The sequence below is a fragment of the Vidua macroura genome, chromosome 7 (assembly GCF_024509145.1).
Source record: "Vidua macroura isolate BioBank_ID:100142 chromosome 7, ASM2450914v1, whole genome shotgun sequence".
Lineage (NCBI taxonomy): Eukaryota > Metazoa > Chordata > Aves > Passeriformes > Viduidae > Vidua > Vidua macroura.
In genome coordinates this window covers 39,419,974-39,439,167 of record NC_071577.1, presented here as the reverse complement: position 1 = coordinate 39,439,167, position 19,194 = coordinate 39,419,974, and the positions used below count along the sequence as shown (strand labels likewise).

Sequence of the window (19,194 nt, the reverse complement as noted above, 5' to 3'; positions counted from 1 at the left end):
TTCATCACCCAAATCACAAATTATTACAGTCAGGTGCAGGACGAGTGAGAGGGCAAATACCCCATGTCTTGTCTCAGGCAGCAACACAGCTGTGCACAACCTTACTATTGCCTGGGATTTCCAAATCCCTGAGGATTTAAACTCAGTGGAGGGTTTGCACAGAGAAATTTATCTCAGGGAAGAGAAGGCTCTGGGCAGACCTTAGAGCCCATTCCAGCGCCATAAGTGCCCTTATGCAAACTCTCCCCTTATGCTCTCTGGGGAGCAACTTCACCCACGTTACTCCCGAGTTTTCCTCAGAGCACCAAGTTTTAACAGGGCAAAGTGAGTGTACTTTCTCCACAAGCTGCAGCCAGCCTGGGAGGGCCGGGGGTGTTCCCCTGGAGAAGGGAAGGATCCAGGGAGAGCTCCGAGCCTCTCCCAGCGCCTAAAGCGGCTCCAGGAGAGCTGGAGTGGCGCTTGGGACGAAGGCTGGAGGGACAGCACACGGAGGAACGGTTTAAACCTGAAAGGAGGCGATTATTTCGATGCGGCACGGGAGAGAAATCCCTGCCTGTGAGGGCGGCGAGGCCCCGGCAGGGTTGCCGCGATCAGCCGTGAAGCGGGAGGTGCCCGTGGCGGGGGCGAGGGCCGCGATGATCTCCGGGCTCCGGGGCTCCCTCACAGCCGGAGCTCCGGGCTCCGGGGCTCCCTCACAGCCGCAGCCCCGCGGCTCTCGCCCCGCTCCGCCGGGCGCGCTGAGGCGGTGCCGTGTAATGGCGGCCGCGGTGCCGCCCCCGCGCGTCAGCGCAGCGCGCCCGGCCCGGCCCGGCCCGGCCCGTCCGTGAGGCGGCCGCGGGCGCTGCTCCGCTCCCGCCGCCGCTGCAGCTCCCGAGCCCCGTCCCGAGCTCCGTCCCGGCCCCGCGGCGATGTCCCAGCGGCAGCGGCCCCGGCGCGGCCCCAGCCGGCAGTCGGGGCGCTGCGCCGGGCCCTGAGCGCCCGCGGCCCCGCAGAGCCGCGGCCGGCGAGGCCCGGAGCGCCCGGCCGAGGATGGGGATCCTCTTCACCAGGATATGGAGGCTCTTCAACCACCAGGGTGAGGCCCGGGGGCACCGGGGAGATCCGGGAGGGACACACACCCGCTCCGGAGCGGCCGCACGGGCTCCTGGAAGTCGGGGCTTTACCTTTTTTTTTTTTTTTTTTTTTTTTTTCCTTACCTTTTTTTCAATTACTGGAGCGCTCATTCCCTGACAGCCGCCTGTTAAATTATTGACGTGTGCCGGAGGAGCGCGGCCGTGGCGGGTGGGTTCCTCTTGCTGTCGGCAGAGTGTGGGTTTAAGTGGCAGCCCTCGATAAGTGTCTCGTTCACGGAGTAAATGTTTTATTTATAGCTTCAGTTGTGGCTGCCCCTGGATCCCTGGAAGTGTCCCAGGCCAGGTTGGACACTGGGGCTTGGAGCAGCCTGGGACAGTGGGAGGTGTCCCTGCCATGGCAGAGGTGGCCCTGGATGATCCTTGATTTCTCTTCCAACCCAAACCATTCTGGGATTTTCAACACCCGTCTCCTTACAGCAAGGTGTTCATGAGAGTTGTAACTTTTAACTACAAAGCACCTCCTGATGGCCTTTCCATGTTTCTGAAGTCGTTGGAATTTGATTTTGAGTGAGCCTCAGTACTCTCACACCTGCTCGTTGAACGTCCCAGTTATGTCCCCGTTAACGCGTAGTGCGAATACAGCAAAATATTTTTGTCTTGTAGCATCCAGCCCCACCTCAGACCTTCTGTTCCAACTGATTTCCTAACATCCACTATGCTGGCAGCATCCCACCTGAAACAAAAGTTCCTAGTTATGTGGGGTCAGGTAAGCAGACACTTTTACAATATTGTGCAGTTATGCAAAGTTATTAAAGCTGGAATTTGTGTTGGAGGGCATAAAAGACAACTCTGCAAAACCACACAATATTGGTAAAATCAAACCTGAGAAACCCCCACTTACCTGACCCCTGTCCCCTCCCTCTCCTGTGGGATAAATCAGTGTGAGTGTTGTTGGCTGGCAGGGACTGATCTCAGAGTCTGAAGTTTGGGCATGTTTTTAATGTTTTTTGTTGCTCTTGATGGACACGGGGAAGGAGGGGAGAAACCCCCTTCTCACCAAGCTTTTACTTGACTGGTCTGCTTGGTTGTGCAAGTGAAAGTTGTGTAACAGAGCTGAGAGCTGGCTGTGCTCTCCCAAACTGGAAATCATCAGTTTGGCTGTGCTTGACACCACCAGTTGTAGAGTTCCCTGCCACTTTTGTGATGCACGGGAGAGGAGGTGCTGAAGGGAAGCAAGAATTGATCGGGGCACTGGGCTCCAAAGTGTCAGAGGTGGGTTGTGGAGCACCTGGTGACTTGTCCAAGGCCACAAAGTGGGCGAATGTGTCCTGTGAAATGTTGGAGGGCACATCTGTTCCCCAGGAGGAAAGGGGAGCACAGGGATCACACCAGCCTGGTTGGGTTTTACCTGCTCTTTGCAAAGACATCAGGAGATTGCCCGGGTGAAGGGAAGGTGGAGTTGGGAGCTGAAAAGTTGAAAGTGGAGTTGAGAGGCGTTGTGGCTGGGGGGAATGGAGTTTGATACAGGCTGCAAAACCCTGCAGGAGCTTGGGAGAGGATCCCAGTGTGACACTGGCAGCCAGAGATGGGAAACATCCTTCTGAGATCTCTCAGGAACGGTTCTGTGGAGGGCGAGAAGTCGCCAGTCCCTTCCCTGCCCACACAAACTTTCCGGGCTGGCCCACAAACACACCTGGCCACGGCACCTGGAGCTGGGCGCTGTTGGCTCAGGAAACCAGTGGCAAACGTGGCACTAACCTTGATGCAGACCCAGCAGCTGTGACTTACCAGTGCTGTTTTCATTGCAGAGCACAAAGTGATCATTGTGGGCCTGGACAATGCAGGGAAAACGACCATTCTGTACCAATTGTAAGTAGGACCTGCGGGGACGCTCGGGGCATTTCCAGGTGTGCTCCGTGGACTCGGAGCTTTCCAGGTGGCAGAGGGTGGCTGGAAGTTTGGGAAGGGCTCTGCTGGATGAATGGGGTTTTGTTCAGAGGGGTTTGGATCACATCACCTGCTGTTAGCACGCGCTCCCAGCCGCCCTTGGTGTCACGGCCTCGGCTCTCTGCCAGCCCCATAAAATGTGATTGTAGTGAGTGCTGGCCACGGGACACTGTTGCAAACCTGATCCACGCCACAGATTTAAACAGCAGACAGGTCGTTCTGTGAGAGGCAAAGCACCTCTGCCTGCCCTGACTTGTGTCCCCAGTGCTGAGATCAGTTTGGTGTTTGGGATGGGATGAAGGAGGAAGGCTGGTACCAGCACAAACCCAGGACAGCACCTCCGTTCTCTGTTTAGTAGCCATATATATACACTTAAACAACTGTACATTCAACTTAATAACTTACCACATTAATTATATAACAACTCATTATATTCATTAACAATCAAAAAAACTTATTGTAATCATTAACCATTAAGAACTCCACCTTTGAAAGTGAATTTATTTATAACATATTTATAACCTCTGTGCTGTCCTGCACCTTCTGCCTTCAACAGCAGCATTGATTTGTGTTTGCCTTGCATCAACCTTGCTCCTGGTTTACACGGAGCTCCAGTGAGCTTCATATCTCAGTTCCCCAGCTGCAGTTTGATAGAGGATACCAATCTGTCCACGGGCTCAGAAGCTGCTGGCTGACACAAGCAGCTCAAGGTCTGTTTGTGCTGGGGACAGATTGGCCCTTTCCCACGTGCAGTGTGTGGCACTGAGGAGTGTTCCTGAGTCAGAAATAATTCCTGTTAAACGGTGTGGCCGTGCTGCTCCAAGCCCACATTTAAAACTGGCTTTCTGGAAGTGGTTGGGGTTTGTCACATTCCAGCCTGCTTTGCCTTTCCCAAAACATTCCTGGCTGCTGGTGCCCTGCCACGCTGCAGGGAGAGTGAGAGGTGAAGGTGATGGTGGTTTATAGAGGGAGTGAGAGGTGTTAAAAAGCACAAACAGAATGAAGGGTATTTCATAAGACTGGGAACTCCTGCAGCCGAGGGCCATCCTTGGTGGTTTTTAATCCACTTCCTCCACAAATGTCTCTTAGTTCTTCCCCTTATTTCTGCAGTTTCAGTGCTTTCTTTTCCCTCTCGTACAGATCTCTGTCTGTCTCCTTTTTCTTTGTACCCGCTTTGACTGCAGAGGACTTTCCCAGCTCCCTTATTCTCCTGCCTTACTCCTCCTTGACCCTACCCCATCTTTGCAGATCCCATTTTGCCTCTTGCAGACACTTCCTTTTCTCCCATTCTCATGCTCAGCTCTCCTTGCACTGCCCCAGGGTAACTGGGATTGCTTTTCAGAACTCTGCACCAGCCCTTTATCTCCTTGGCTCTCTGTATCCTCTTCAGGAAATACCCCAGCACCCTTACAAGTCTCAAATTGCTGTCACTGTAACTAAAAGCTCTGCTGGAACTTCAAAAAGGTTCATACAAAATGAAAAGCTATATCAAGATGATCAGAAGAAAAAATAATTAAGTTCTTTTGAACACAGATGGTTTGCCTTGGAGCTACTGTTAATTTTTTTTGCCTGTTACAGTAGAGTTTAAACAGTCTGAACTTTTGGAGAATCCAGAGCACACATTTGGTTGCTTGATGTGAAACTGGTGTTCTTAGTGACAAAGTCACACTCGGTATCTCTAAACAATATATTTTAAATACTTAATGGCTGCATTTGTCTCCCAAAAGTTGTGCATTGGACTGTGCTGAGGGGAGAAGAGGAGGAAGTTAGGACATGAGGCATTGGGAAGAAAGTCTGGTTTTAGTGGCCTGCCCTGGAAGGAGAGCGGGATGGAGTGGGTGAAGTGCTTCTGGTGGAGCTGGAGGATGAGTTGTTGTTTTGCTGAAACTTGGAAATCTTGTGGCTTAACCACATTCTTGAAGCAAAAAACAACTGCTCTGTCCCATGTGAGCCAAAATGGGCCTGGAGGAAGAAGAGCTGAGTGCTCCCAAAAGCTTCTGAAGCAAAAACGCTCTCAGCTCCGTGGTTTAATTAATTATAACACATTTTGTTCACAAGTGCTCAGCTCTGTAATTTGATTATCACACAGTTCACTGAGTCCTTTTTATTGCTGTTTTTATTTACATTTCTGCACCTTCCACCATCAAACCTTGCCTTGGCTGCCCAGGGACGTTTGCTGGGGTTCTCTCCCTGGGGTGCAGCTGCACGGGTGACTCTGGGTGACTGTCCCTGTTCCCTGTTCCCCGTGCAGCTCCATGAACGAGGTGGTTCACACCTCTCCCACCATCGGGAGCAACGTGGAGGAGATCGTGGTGAACAACACGCGCTTCCTGATGTGGGACATCGGGGGCCAGGAGTCCCTGCGCTCCTCCTGGAACACCTACTACACCAACACCGAGGTGACAGCCCCGGGGGCACGGCTGGGGGGGGCCTGGGGCTGCCATCTGTCACCCTGCTCATCCTCTGGGGCTGGCTCTCACTCCTCTGGGGATCTCAGAACTCCCCTTGCTGTCCGCGCGGTCGCTCTCTCTGCAGCGGGCACTCCGAAACCTGCCTGACAGCCCAACAGCTTTCCTCCAAAATGTTGGCAGCTCTGCCTCACAAGCTGCTGTCATCGCCAGCTTGAACACCCCCAGGGGTTTTCAGGACTCTTCAGAGGTGCAGTTCATACACACACACACATATATAGGTATATTATATATATGTGTATATAAATGCACATATAAATATATGTATGTAAATTTTATCAAGCACACAACTTCATAAAAATAATGCTTTAAATCAAGGTTTCCTATCTCTTACAAAATACAATCTAAATACAATTATTTATATGGTATAAATTACATTTTGTGTGGTTAAATACAATTATCACAATTATTACCTTTGTTCTCCAGTTCATCCCTATGAGATGCTGTGATTCCTTAAAGTTCTTTTCCAGCCTAAATGAAGCTGGGAATGTGTTCTTGGAGTTTGGAGCTTCAGGACTTTTTTAATCCTGTGCAAATATCTATTTGCATGTTATTTCTTGACCTAGACAAAGAAAAATGATGCACTTTGTTTTAAAGGCTGCAGCAAATAATTTGAGGGATCTGTGTGGCACCTCAGTTACACCAAGCAAAGAACAAAACCAGATCTGGGATTACAGAGAATTTTCTTGCTTTCAATATGAATTTTTCACTGAAAGATGGAGAACAGAAAGTGAAAAGTTGTGTCAGAGCTGCCTTTGTACCCAAAGCACAGCACAAGAGTGAATAACCCCAGGCCTGTGGGATTACTGGGGCTGGAGGGAGGTTTGGGAGCAGGGATGGTGCCTGATAACCCAGCTGGATAATGGGCTGGGAGTGGGAACAGCAGGGCTTTCTCTGCCTAATAACTCTCCCTTTTTGCAGTTTGTGATAGTTGTGGTGGACAGCACAGACAGAGAGAGAATTTCTGTGACTAAAGAAGAGCTGTATAAAATGTTAGCACACGAGGTGAGTGCACCCTGCGTCTTTAATATGTATTTTAATATTTATTTTAATTACCTGGCTGATACACGCCAAGGGAAGCAGATTTACACCCTGAACTGCCTCGTCCCTGCACTGTCTTCTGTGGAACTCCAGCAAAGCTCTTAATTAATACTGAATTAGAGAAGTAGCCTGTCAGAGTGCTCCAGTGAAAAGCAGTTAGGACCTGCCAGGGACATCTGGGGGTTTTGTACTTCAATCCATGTTATATCTGAATTAGAGCCTATAAAACCCCGTGGTTTCCTGCAATAATTTAATAATTATTTTTGATATCTTCGTGGTTGCCTGAGGTTTTACAGCCTTTACAAATGTGTTTTAGAGCACCCAGCTCTGAAACTGAGGGAACTTCAGCCCGTGGCTGTAGCAACCACTGCTCTGTGGCTATTTGGAATTCCAGAGTGGGAATTGCTGAATTGCACAGACCCTCCTTAAACCTGAGCCCTGGGTCAGGTCTAGACCTGAGCTGGGCTGATGTAAAAGCCAGGCAGCATCTGTGGCATGACCTGAATGCAAACTGGATCAGGGTGTGTGAGCTGACACTGAGCTTCCAAATTTAAGTGTCAGAATAAAAAAAATAATGCATAAAAATGATGGCATTATAGCCTAAAATATTCCATCTATATTTAAACTATAGCCACAATTTGGGAGCCTGCAGGAAGGGCACAGCCTGCCTGTGGATTTCCTTGGAGGAAAAACAAAGGCTTTGCATAGGATCTTTCAAGTTTTAATTTTTTGTGGTTTTATTTTGTTTTGTTTTGTTTTGATTAGGGTTTTTTTGTTGGTTTTGTTTTTGTTTGGTTTTTTTTTTAATTTTTGATGTTTAAATTAAATTGTTTTTTAAATAAAGTAAATTCTAACAGAGCAGGTCAGGCTGTGGGGTGTTAAATGTGGCACGGGGGGGTTTGGTGCTGCTGTCCAGGGTTGGGATTTCAGAGCTAGACTCCTCAGGCTGTTGCATCTTCTGTTTCCTGATCTCTAAAGGAAGATGAAGTTGTTAAGGAGCTGATTTTGCCGCAGGGAAGGTCTGGAATTCCAGGCAGAGTGGAGCCCATCTGGGAGCAGTGAATGTGCCCTTTGTGTCCCAGCAGGATGTTCCCAGGCTCCCTCTCCAGACCTGGCTGTGACGTTGGGAGAGAGCAGCAATGAAAGTCAAATATTGATTTAAAATCGCTTTTCTTTGCTCCTTAAAAATCTTTTCTTTCTCCAAGCCAATTCCATGGAGTTGCTGTTAAGGCAAAATTGAGTTGTCCAGCTCAGTTCCAGCTATTTTCTGGAGCAGTTGATTATTTGGGAATTCATTTGGCTGCTTTGCAAACAGGAGTGTGTGTGCCTGATAGGCAGCTCAGTGCTTGAGCTGGCTTGGCTTCCTGGGAACACCTTTTTGCTTTCCAAGGGAAAGATTTTCAATAATATACCTGTGCCTTCATGTAGTTCCAAGCAATTTGAGGTAAAATAAGCTTATCCCTGGAGTCAGTGTTCCAAACTGTGAACACTGCTCAGGTACAGGGGTACACAGGGCTCTGAGCCTCGTGGAGCACAGCAAAACGTTGTCCTGAGATTTTCCCTCCTCATCCATGGCAAGAATTGGCTGCTTGGTGAGCTGGATCAGAGGATTTCCTGGGACTGGCTGGGGCTCTGGTTCCCTGCTTTGGTGTCCCCTCCTCTGCCTCCAAGGGCTGCTCTGCCATGACCTCCTCTCCTTTCTCCCCAGGACCTGAAGAAAGCAGGATTGCTGATCTTTGCTAACAAGCAGGATGTGAAGGAGTGCATGACAGTAGCTGAGATCTCCCAGTTCCTGAAGCTGACTTCAATTAAGGATCACCAGTGGCACATTCAGGCCTGCTGTGCTCTCACTGGAGAGGGGTAAGAGGGATTTGTGTCCACAGGAGGGGAATCTGGAATTACTCTGGGGGTTGTGTTGTGGTGTTTGGGTTTAACTCACATTCCTCCCCTGTCCAGAATCCCAGAATCCCAGTATGGTTTGGGTTGGAAAGGACCTTAAAATCATCCCATCCCAGCCCTGCCATGGCAGGGACACCTTCCACTGTCCCAGGGTGCTCCAAGCCCCATCCATCCTGGCCTTGGGCACTGCCAGGGATCCAGGGGCAGCCACAGCTGCTCTGGGCACCTCTGCCAGGGCCCTCACAGCTTCCAAATCTTGATACTTACAAGAATTTTGGGCTCAGAACACCAAATCTACATCAAATCCACGATGTCACCTCGCAGAGATAAGACTTGATGTGATTTGGGCTTGATGAGGTGGGGGCAAACTGAAATCTGGTTTATTAAGAATAATCCTAATTAGAGAGAACTTCATGTCTTGAAGATCTGGGATCTGAATTCTCTGGCCATAGATGATATAATAAGATCTAGGAAGTGCCATACAGGGAGTGAAGAGTTTCCAGAAATGTTTCAGAGTTCTTGGGAAGAATTTAAATTGGTGCTGTGGAGTTACCTTTGGAGTTCTCCTGAGAAGTGCCTGCATTCCCTAAATGTTCCCTCTTGTGTTCCCAGGCTGTGCCAAGGACTGGAGTGGATGATGTCCCGGCTGAAGATCAGATGATTTTTAATGACCTCTTTGCACGGACATTGCTGCAGCAGAGCTGTCCCAGTGGCAGATTGGTGGGCTGGATGTATTTATACTGAACTGATGGCAACTGTATTTTCTACATAGCTGCACACACACACACACACACACACGGACAGGAACTGGGAGCAGGCACAGGAGCAGAGGAGCACTTGGGGCTCCAGGTTGGTTCGGGTTCCTCGGAGGACGTTCAAAGCTGTGACCGACCTTCTTTTCAAGCTGCCCCTCGGAACAGTCCGACCTTGGGCGTGGGGAGGATGGAGCCAGAGGAAGGAGCTTTTAATTTAGAGTGTTATGATCCCATTGTAGCCCTCTCTAGTGGAAGTTGTTGGCTTCATTATTGCAGTAAATCAGCGAGCGAATCTCTGGCGTAGGTATCGACTCTCCGGTGTTTCTGAGGCCACCGATGTTACAAAAAGCAAAACTCTTCTCCTGTATGTGTACTGTACATATTTGTGTATATTTATACCTCAATCCTTGGTTAATTGCAATCTGCTCAGACCAGTGCAAAGCTGAATCAGTATGGTGGCAGTAGTGCTAACCTGTGACACGGCCACGTCCCCGTGTCCGCACGGCTGTAACGTCAGTCACACCTTGGCTCTCCACAACCTGATCAACAAACTCTCTCTTCAGCCCGTTGCTTGTTTCCCCACATGATTCTTGGATTAGGGAGGAGGCTGGAATGGATTGAGGCACGTGGATTCAGCTTCGAGTTCCAGGGTTGGCAAACAGAACAAATTTGCCAAAGAGTTTCAGATAAAATGGGTTTTCCTCTTTTATTGTGGTCGTCACTGGATTGGGTGATGCTGCAGGTCCTGTCCACTGCTTTCCTTCTCTGCTGTGCTGGTTGATTCAGGTCTGGCAGAAACACCTTTGGCTGTCAAAAAGGGAAAAGTATCTTTTTTCTTAACCAAAGAAGAGGCACAAAAGTAGGTTTGAAAAGGTCACTGGAATCATACAAGTCAGACTCTAATGAAGTGTTTTTCAGAGGAAAAACTCTCTTTGCTACATAAAATGTACAGATATTAAAATGTGCAGATGTATCAATACGCAGTGGAGGGGACTGGATGGGGACAAAGCAGGTGACACTACTTGAAAAGCTCCAGGTGACCCACACGAGTTCCAGGGCAGAACTTCTTGAAAGCAGAACTCCCTTGCACGGTCCCCAGGCAGTGTGAGAACACTAGGATCACCTTTCCCTGCTGCAGCTCCTGCTGGGATGGCTGTCCCAGGCAGAAGGGGGTCAGAATTCCCACTTCAGAGGATGCAGGCAGTTGGGAAGGCAGTGGCATGGTTGGAAATGTCAGGCTCTTCTGTGGGAGATGCACTGGGAGTTCAGCAAAATGAAACAAAACTGTGCTTAAAATGTTCTTCCCTTTCTCAGCCCCCGTGTCCGGTAAGGATGGAAAAGGCATTTTAAAGACATTCTAAAGCTTAGTTTGAACTTTTTAAGGTGCTTCTCTTTGGTTCTGGGATAATCTGGTCAGCTCCTGCCTTCCTGCCCACCTGGCTCCCTGGGAGCATGGGAATCCTGGGGAAAGGAGGGGAGGCAAATCTGTAAGTCTGTATTTAACAAAGGCAGGGAAAGAATTTAACTTTTTAATCTATTTTTGGTATCTCCAACGCTCCCTGGCTGGGGGATCTGCTGTCTTTGTTAAACATTAAGGTGTACATGCATATATCTCTAGTGCATGCACATAGATCTTGGTATTTAACTGGTGTATTGCAAAATGTATCAATGTTTGAAGAATTAACAATTTAATGCAAAGACTCTCTCAGTTTCTCTGACAGTATCTACAAGCAAAGAGCTCTGTGCACACTTGCATATGAAATGGAACTGTACATTTTCTAGTCTAAAAAAAAGAAAAAGCAGACTTGCTTCTAAACCCAAGTGTTTGGTTTTTGAGTCTTATGTCTTCCCTGGGCTGAGTCCACGCAGGCTGGGTGAGCTGGGGGCTGGCTGCTAAGAAAAGGAGTTGTTGCTGTTGGTGGTGGAGCAGTGCTGGGATTTCTGCTGCTTGGTTGTGCATTTGCAGGAACTCTGTCAGGTGATGCAGGTGTGGTGGTTGCTGCAGGTGTGGGTTGTGTTGCAAGCAGGTACTCTGTGTTTACACATCACTTAGGCTGGTTTTACTCTTTCCCTCCCCGTGCCACTTCCCTTGCTGCGGCCTCTGAGGTTCACCTTGACTTGGTTTCCCCAGTGACCACAGAGCCCAGCAGGGCCTGGGAGTGACTGCACAGCTCAGGACTGGCTCTCAGACAGGGTTTTCTGTGCCCCGAGGGGTTTAGAATGCAAACATTCAATTGTTTCCTGTGTGTTGGTCAGTGAACGACCCAGTGTTAACTGCAGACATCTCATGGGTCACTGTCAGCTTTCTGTGTGTTTTCTGGTTTTCAGGGCAACTGTAGCCAGAATTCAGTGGTGGCTGATGTTTCCTGACACACTGTGGTGTTGTCCAGGGCTTTTGGGGTTTAAACGCTGATTTTCAGTTTGTGGGGATGGTGGGGTTTGTCAGCAGAGGTGACAATTCCAGACTCACCTGGAGTGGTTGCTGTGATCAATTCCAGACTCTGTGATCAATTCCAGACTCTTTGATCAATTCCAGCCTGTGTGATCAATTCCAGACTCACCTGGAGTGGTTGCTGTGATCAATTCCAGCCTGTGTGATCAATTCCAGACTCACCTGGAGTGGTTGCTGTGATCAATTCCAGACTCTGTGATCAATTCCAGACTCTTTGATCAATTCCAGCCTGTGTGATCAATTCCAGACTCACCTGGAGTGGTTGCTGTGATCAATTCCAGACTCTGTGATCAATTCCAGACTCTCACCTGGAATATTTGCTGTGATGGTGCTTTGAAGTGCACGTGTGTGAACTCAGAAATGTTTTATATTTAGTCACTGAGAAGAGCAGCCAAACTTTTGATCTCTCGACCCCTTTGTGTTTTGTGCCAGTGCTCCTCGTTGACAGCTTTTTTCTTTTTCCCTGCAGGGGAATTCCCATTTTTCTCCCAGCTCTGTCCATAGGAAATCCAGGGAGCTTTGCATCAGTGCTGCTCCCACTGGGGATTGCTGGGCAGGGGTTGCCTTGCCCTGGGTGTGACCTTGGTGTGTGATGCTGCTGTTTCACCCTCGGGGTTCTGCTGCTGCTTTGGCTTCACCTGAAGCTCAGGCTTTGCCTTTGTTCTCCATGAAATTCATTCTTAGGAAAAAGGAGGGGCCTTAAAAATGGTTATTGAAGTAATGCTGCAAAATGGCATTTTAGTAGCCAAAAAAAAAAATATATATATTTCAATAATCTGATACTTCAAATGTTTCTTTTGGTTCAGAAGATCATCAGTTTGGTAAATCATCTCTGGAATATGCTGGTTCTGGCTTCTGGGAATTACACAGGTCTTTAATTGTGAGGAGAGGTGGAAAATAAACTTGGGGAATGTGAACAGCTTCATTTTTTAATATCTTTTCTTTTTGGGAGGCTGAGCAGCTGCTCTGCTGAGCAATGTGTAGGTGTGTGATTGGTAAATGCACCTGACCAGCACCTTCCACATCTCTGCAGCTCAAGTGCCTAAATCTAATTCCATAATCAGCTTTATTTCCCATTCCCTTACAACAGAGATACATATCTATAAAAGCCTCCCAGTGTGTGGAAATGAGTGGGTTTTTCCCTCCCCACACCCAAGTTTTAACAGGAATTGTGATAAATTTGTTACAGTTCTCCCATCCCTGCCATTCCAAGCACTTTTCCATTTATCAGGCATCACTGAGTTTGCTTTGGGACAGGAAATACTGAATTTGTCCTTGTGTCGGGGGGGTTGGCTGGAATTCCTGTCGAGGGACTGTTTAAATAACTCAATCCAGGAATCCTTGGCCTTGGGAAGCTCCTGGTGGCAGCGCTTCCTTCCTCGCTGGCTGGTGGAACACGAAGTTTGTCACTGTGGGATGAATTAGGTGTGAAAAGTCGTTTTCAGCTAATTGAGATGAATGCGCTGGGCAGCCCTGGGCAGGGCAGGGCTGATCCCGGGGCACCGAGTGGCGCTGAGGAAGGAAAATGTCTTTGCACTCGTGTGGTAGTGCAGATGTGGCCTGGTTATAAATCCAGATGTGACTTGAATATATATTGTTGTGGTGAATACATTAAATGGCCAAAAATGATGAATTGTAAGGGGCTGCCACTGTAGCTTTTTATTTAATGTGTGAGAATCAGGAGCAGGAATTCTCTCCTTGCCTTAAGAGGGCCTTACCAGTGAATTTTTCTATTGTAGCTTTATCCACAGTGGAGTCACTTTACCACCCTGAGCCTTTTAAGCCAGGCTTTGGGTAAGGACAGAGCTGGGTGGGGTTTTTAAGCTTTCCCTATCTGTAAATGTACAAAACTCGGCTGAGACTGGAGGAAGCCAGAAAATGCTGCTTTACCTGGAAGGCTGGGAATCCTTCCTTGGACATCTTCAGCTCAGCGCTTTCCTTGTCTAACTGGGCAGGGGGCCAAGAAAAGCTGGGTTCTGTGCAGAGGTTAAAAACTCAAACCAGCTCAGCCTGCGGGTAACGAGGTGTGACCGAGCAATGGGGACAGCCCCGGTGTCACTGTGTCCGTGCCGAGCGTCCCTGGATGTTTCAGCACCCTCGGTTTTCTCTCCAACCCTCGGGCCCGGCTCTCCGGAGCTGCCTCGGTGCAAGGCTGGGCTTGGAGCAGGTTTTACCCAGCCGTGCTCGGGTAAAAGCCGGCTCCGGGCAGGTGTTGTGCCCCGGCCGGTGTTTGCAGAGGGGAGGAACATCGCCAGTGCCCCGCAGCGGGGCCGCCTTTCCTTTGATCGCTTCTCCTTTGTGCTTCTCCCCCTCCAGACTTTTGTCATCTTCCTGAAAGAAACGCAGCCAGGACGTGGCCAGCGCCGAGACTGCAGGAAAATTTCATTTCAGAATGTATAAAATGATGGCTTCAGATGAATCCCAAGCCTTGGGAGGGCTGGCAGCTCCCAGCTGGAGCACTCCTGTGCCTGCACTCACACATGGGTATTAAAGTCATTTAGCCAAAACCTTTTATAGAGCTATTTATTATAGTAAAGGAAAACCAGGATTCTATTAAGCAACCTTTTTTTCCCCCTGAAATTTGATCAGAGCATTCCTTGAATTGTTTCTCCTTTGCCATTTTCTGTCTTTCAGACTCTGGTTTTCATGCAGCTGAAGGGAACTCTCTCTTAATTCTTGTTGAAGTGGAGCAAATACAAATTTGGGCTGGGGAGCTCTGCACCATCATATTTATGCATTTATGGATGATGTCAATTGCTAATTCTTTAAAACCTACCAGTATTTATGATTTTAACTTGAAAACACTTGTAAAAATGTGCCTGTTTGCATTAAACTTCATGTGTGGGAGTTGCAGTGAAAGTTTTCAAGCAAATAATGTGATTTCTGACCTGGTTTTTGGGGTTGTTTAGGTGTTTTTGGGGTGAAATGTGCTGTTCTGCCCAGCCTGTGATGGGGGGAATTTGTTTGGGGCAAGTTTGGTGATAAGTCTGTGCTGGTTGGTGTCAAGACTGGGAATTAAAATGAGTGTGAAATGTTGTTTTCCCGTCAGAAATGCTGAATCCCAGGGATGTGCCCCTCTTCCACACCCACAAATCACACACAGCTACCTGTGAGCGCTGGGGGGCTGCAGGAAACTCCTTAAAAAACAAAAGAGATGGAGCCAAAGTTGAGTTAGGGGATCAAATTCCCAGTTTTGTAGTCGTGGGCTGGATGTGGCACTCAGTGCTCGGGGCTGGCTGCCAAGGGGGGGTCGGGCACAGGTTGGACTCAGTGACCTTGGAGGGCTTTTCCAGCCTTGGTGATCCCAGGGTTGTGCAAAGGGTGTTCCTGCCCAGCTCTGCAGCCCCACCAGCCTTGGTGGGCATTTGGGGCTCCTTGGGTCCTTCCAGCTGCATCCATGGGGTGATCCCATGGAATCACCTCCTTGGGTCCTTCCAGCTGCATCCATGGGGTGATCCCATGGAATCACCTCCTTGGGTCCTTCCAGCTGCATCCATGGGGTGATCCCATGGAACGGCCTCCTTGGGTCCTTCCAGCTGCATCCATGGGCTGATCCCATGGAATGACCTCCTTGGGTCCCTCCAGCTGCATCCATGGGGTGATCCCATGGAACGACCTCCTTGGGTCCTTCCAGCTGCATCCATGGGGTGATCCCATGGAACGACCTCCTTGGGTCCCTCCAGCTGCATCCATGGGGTGATCCCATGGAACGACCTCCTTGGGTCCCTCCAGCTGCATCCATGGGGTGATCCCATGGAATCACCTCCTTGGGTTCTTCCAGCTGCATCCATGGGGTGATCCCATGGAATGACCTCCTTGGGTCCTTCCAGCTGCATCCATGGGGTGATCCCATGGAATGACCTCCCTGTAAATAACACACAGAGCTGGAGTTCTCGGAGTTCTGAGGAATAAGGAATTGCAGCAAACCCCCGTGTTGGGATGGTGCAGGGGATGCCAAAATGCCTTTGCACATTCCTTATCCTTCCATCTCTGCTTTTAGCTGTGCTGGCTGGAGTTGTTTCCTTTGGGACACGCTTTTCCCAGCTGGGTGGGCTCTGGCTGCAGTTCCTCCCTGCCTGCCCAGAGTGGCTGTGGCTGCCCTGGATCCCTGGAAATGTCCCAGGCCAGGCTGGACACTGGGGCTTGGAGCAGCCTGGGGCAGTGGGAGGTGTCCCTGCCATGGCAGGGAGCTGGAATTAAATGATCTTTAAGGTCCCCTCCAACCCAAACCAATCTGGGATTCCGTGGCTCTCCTGGGACATTTTTGTGGCGGGTGAAGGAATGCTGGGCTGCCTCAAAGCCAGGTCTTTTCCTGCCTGTCCCTCTTAACTCCATTATTCCTTGACTTTGATAGAACTTCTGAAAACTGACTTCAGTTTTCCTTGGAATCCTGTTAAATATTAGGTGATTAAAAGAGAAGCCACCGTTCTCACACTTTATTTTTGTCTGGTTTAGCCCAGCTGTGCATTCCTTAGGCCTTTGTGCCTGGTGTGTGGAACTGTCAATAGGCTTTTGAACAGAAAATGTTCCTTTTTGGCTCTTTTTTTGAGTGTATAAAAGTTAAGACTGCTGAGTTCGCCTTCAGTGTTGTTTTTTAAAATAATACGTTTTAATTTAATAATTAATACTTTCTTGATGCTATTACCACTGTTTAAATTACAGGTTGTGTCGCTCTTCTCCTGTTGCACAGTCTGTATTGAGTTATTCTGAATGTTTTTATTATAATATGGGGATGAAATACATGTAAAGCTACAGAACAGTCAACAATATTGACAATAAATACAGTTAATTCTTGTCATTAATTTTTCAGTTCTGACAGTTTTTACCTTCATTCTTCAGAACTGGAAGGGTTTTTTTTCTGTTTCAAATATATATATATGTGTGTATGTATTTGTAGGCAACTCACATATAAAGAGGTCATGCAAAAAGGTCATGCAAATTTCTGTGGGAACAATGAAAATTGCCTAAATTTTTGTACAGAAAGAAAGATTTAGTGTAAGTGTTGAAGGAGGGAGGGCTTTGTGCTGCAGGATCCTCACAGATGTTGAGTCATTTTTGTGGATTTGGCTTTGGAACCTGGGTTAAAGGGTGGAAATCAAAGCTGTGCAAGCAGCAAATAAACCAAACTGTCTGCGTGGAGCTGGCCAGGGAATTTCTTGGAGATCCACCGTGCCTGGGATGCCAAAGGTGCTGCAGTGAGCAGGTTTAGGTGATGAATGGAGGAAAGTCCTGAATCTTCCTTGATGTGCAAATCTTCCTGAGAAATCCCAATGTCTGGATTGTCCTACAGGGATGGGCACTCCCTGGGCAGCCATGCCAGGCTGGACAACCCTTTCCAGGAAGAAATTTTCCCTAATATCCAATTTAAGCCTCCCCTGGCACAGGCTGGAGCTGTTCCCTGTCATGCCTTGTTCCCTGGGAGCAGGTCCTGAGCCCCAGCTGGCTGCACCCTCCTTTCAGGAAAGTCGTAGATAAAAACAGGGTCCCCCCTGAGCTCCCTTTTCTCCAGGATAAAATCCTGGAGTGCTGACAGAGCTCAGCAGTGGGGACTGCTCCTGGGAGGACAGGGACAGGGAGGAACAGCCCCTCTTTGCCATCCTGTGGGCAAGGGCAGCCTGAATCCAGGCACAACAATTTTCCCACCACGTGTTGAGACCATTCATTTCTAAGAGAACGCTGGGATAATGCACAAACTGTGCACATTGGTAAGTTGGGTCTCTTTTAACTGAGATAAGGTGAGAAAATCCCATTCTTGCAGGGTTTTCCTGCTAGGAGCAGCAGCACCAGTGAAGGAATGGCAGGGTGGCTGGAGCAGGGAGAGGGGGAAGGGGTTGAAGGACATCTGGGCTCCAGCTCCTTGGGAGATTTAAAATGAAACCTTATTTCTGCTTCTCTGGAAGCAAGAGCCCCCTCAGGATTTTGACCACTGGGTTTTTCCTCCCCTTTTCCTCCTCACAGCCCTGGGGAAGAGGCAGCCCAGCTCTGAGGCCGGGTCATTTTGCCAGAAGGTGTCTCTGCCTGGCAGTGACACGGAGCCTGTGCCGTGGCCGGGATTTAGGGAGGCAAAGGGAACAAAACCATCGTGGTTGTGTTTCCTGGTGGTGGGCACAGCTTTGCTGAGGGCACTGTGGTCCCTTGCCGTGCCCTGGCAGATGGCAGCGTGGATATTCCCAGCACACAGCACAGTGGAACCCACTTCATCCCAAACAGGCAATGGCAGGACCAGAGCTGCTCCAGGAAGGTTCTAATGGTCTCCACTTCTCTGCCATCCACCTGCATCCAAAGCTGGAATTACTGTCTGTTTCTGAGCACAGAGAGTGGCTGGGGACTCAGTGTTCCCATGCCAGCACTTCCCAGAGATGCTGGGAAGGATTCCTGTGGCTGTCCCGTGCAGGGCCAGAAGCTGGATTGGATAACCCCTGTGAGTCCCTTCCAAAGCAGGATTTGCAGCTCTGTGAATCTGGGATTTCTTGCTCCAGCTGTTCCCTTCCAGGGAGGCCAGATGGGGGCAGGATCCTCCTTTTTATAGCAAATACTTCAAATGAAGAGTTTTATTGTGCTTTATCCAAGGGAATGAAATTCTTTAGGCCGGTGCAGCCACCAAAAGAAATCCCCTGCCCCCCTCCTTCCCTGCAGTGCCACAATCACTTGGGTGGTGCTTGGGGAAATCATTGTCACAGAACTGCTGTTACACAAGGCAAACAAGGGAAAACTCTCTATGTGGAGCAAGGAATCACAGAATCACTGGGGTTGGAAAAAACCTCCAAGCTCATCGAGTCCAACCATCCCCAGCACTGTGCCCCATGTCCCCACGTGCCACAACCAAATCCCTCCAGGGATTTGGGCTTCAAATCCCTCCAGGGATGGGGCCTCCATCACTGCCTGGCCTAGACAGGAATTCCCAGGAAGGAATTTTCCCCAGTACCCAGCCTGACCCTCCCCAGGCCATTTCCTCGTCTTGCTCCTCCCCTGCTGTGGGGTTAGCCCTGTCCACCTCTCCCGTGCTGCTCAACCTCAGCCACCTCTGAGCCCGAATAAAGGTGATTTATTTAACGATCTGCTTCACAGACCAGTCAACCCCTCAAGTTGGTTTTTATCTCTTAGGATGAGCTTTTATCACAGACAGTCACAGCAATTTCGTGCTGTTTCACTGGGCTCCTGCCGTGCCTGGGACAATCTAGCTTTAGTCTTGCCTTAGTCTATCCTGTTTCTGCTTTTTAAAAAAATCCTCCTTCAGTAAATTTGACATTTTTGTGTTTTCTGGTATTTCTCCATGGTGAAGGGATGGGTTGTTTTTACACAGATCGTTTTGCTGGCTATCAACAGTAAGAAAATTGTAGGAACAACTCCATTCAAACCTGAAAATTATTGACTTGATTTGCAGTGTCACAACCAAAAAAATTCAGTACACAAAAACATTTGTTCCATGTGTGTTGCTCAGAAATCTGCGGATTAACAACACATCTGCAAGAGTTAGATTGGGTTTTTAATCTTTATTGTGCTTTTCAGCAAAGCTATTCTTGCCAGGGAATCTCCAGCACTGACAAGGCTCAACGTGG

General features: G+C 48.9%; 1 protein-coding gene across 2 annotated transcripts; it reads left to right on the top strand.

The window, feature by feature from the left end:
- Positions 1–914: 914 nt before the first annotated feature.
- Positions 915–16,437, top strand: ARL5A (ADP ribosylation factor like GTPase 5A). Of its 2 annotated transcripts, XM_053982299.1 has the most exons (7): positions 1,029–1,075; positions 1,737–1,839; positions 2,882–2,942; positions 5,272–5,419; positions 6,410–6,493; positions 8,238–8,389; positions 9,041–16,437. In XM_053982299.1, the coding sequence occupies exons 4-7, from the start codon at positions 5,276–5,278 to the stop codon at positions 9,087–9,089; spliced, it is 429 nt and encodes a 142-aa protein (XP_053838274.1). In that variant the 5' UTR covers positions 1,029–1,075; positions 1,737–1,839; positions 2,882–2,942; positions 5,272–5,275; the 3' UTR covers positions 9,090–16,437. The 2 variants fall into 2 exon arrangements, with proteins under 2 accessions (XP_053838273.1, XP_053838274.1); XM_053982298.1 differs by lacking the exon at positions 1,737–1,839 and having other exon boundaries at positions 915–1,075.
- The last annotated feature ends 2,757 nt before the right edge of the window (positions 16,438–19,194 follow it).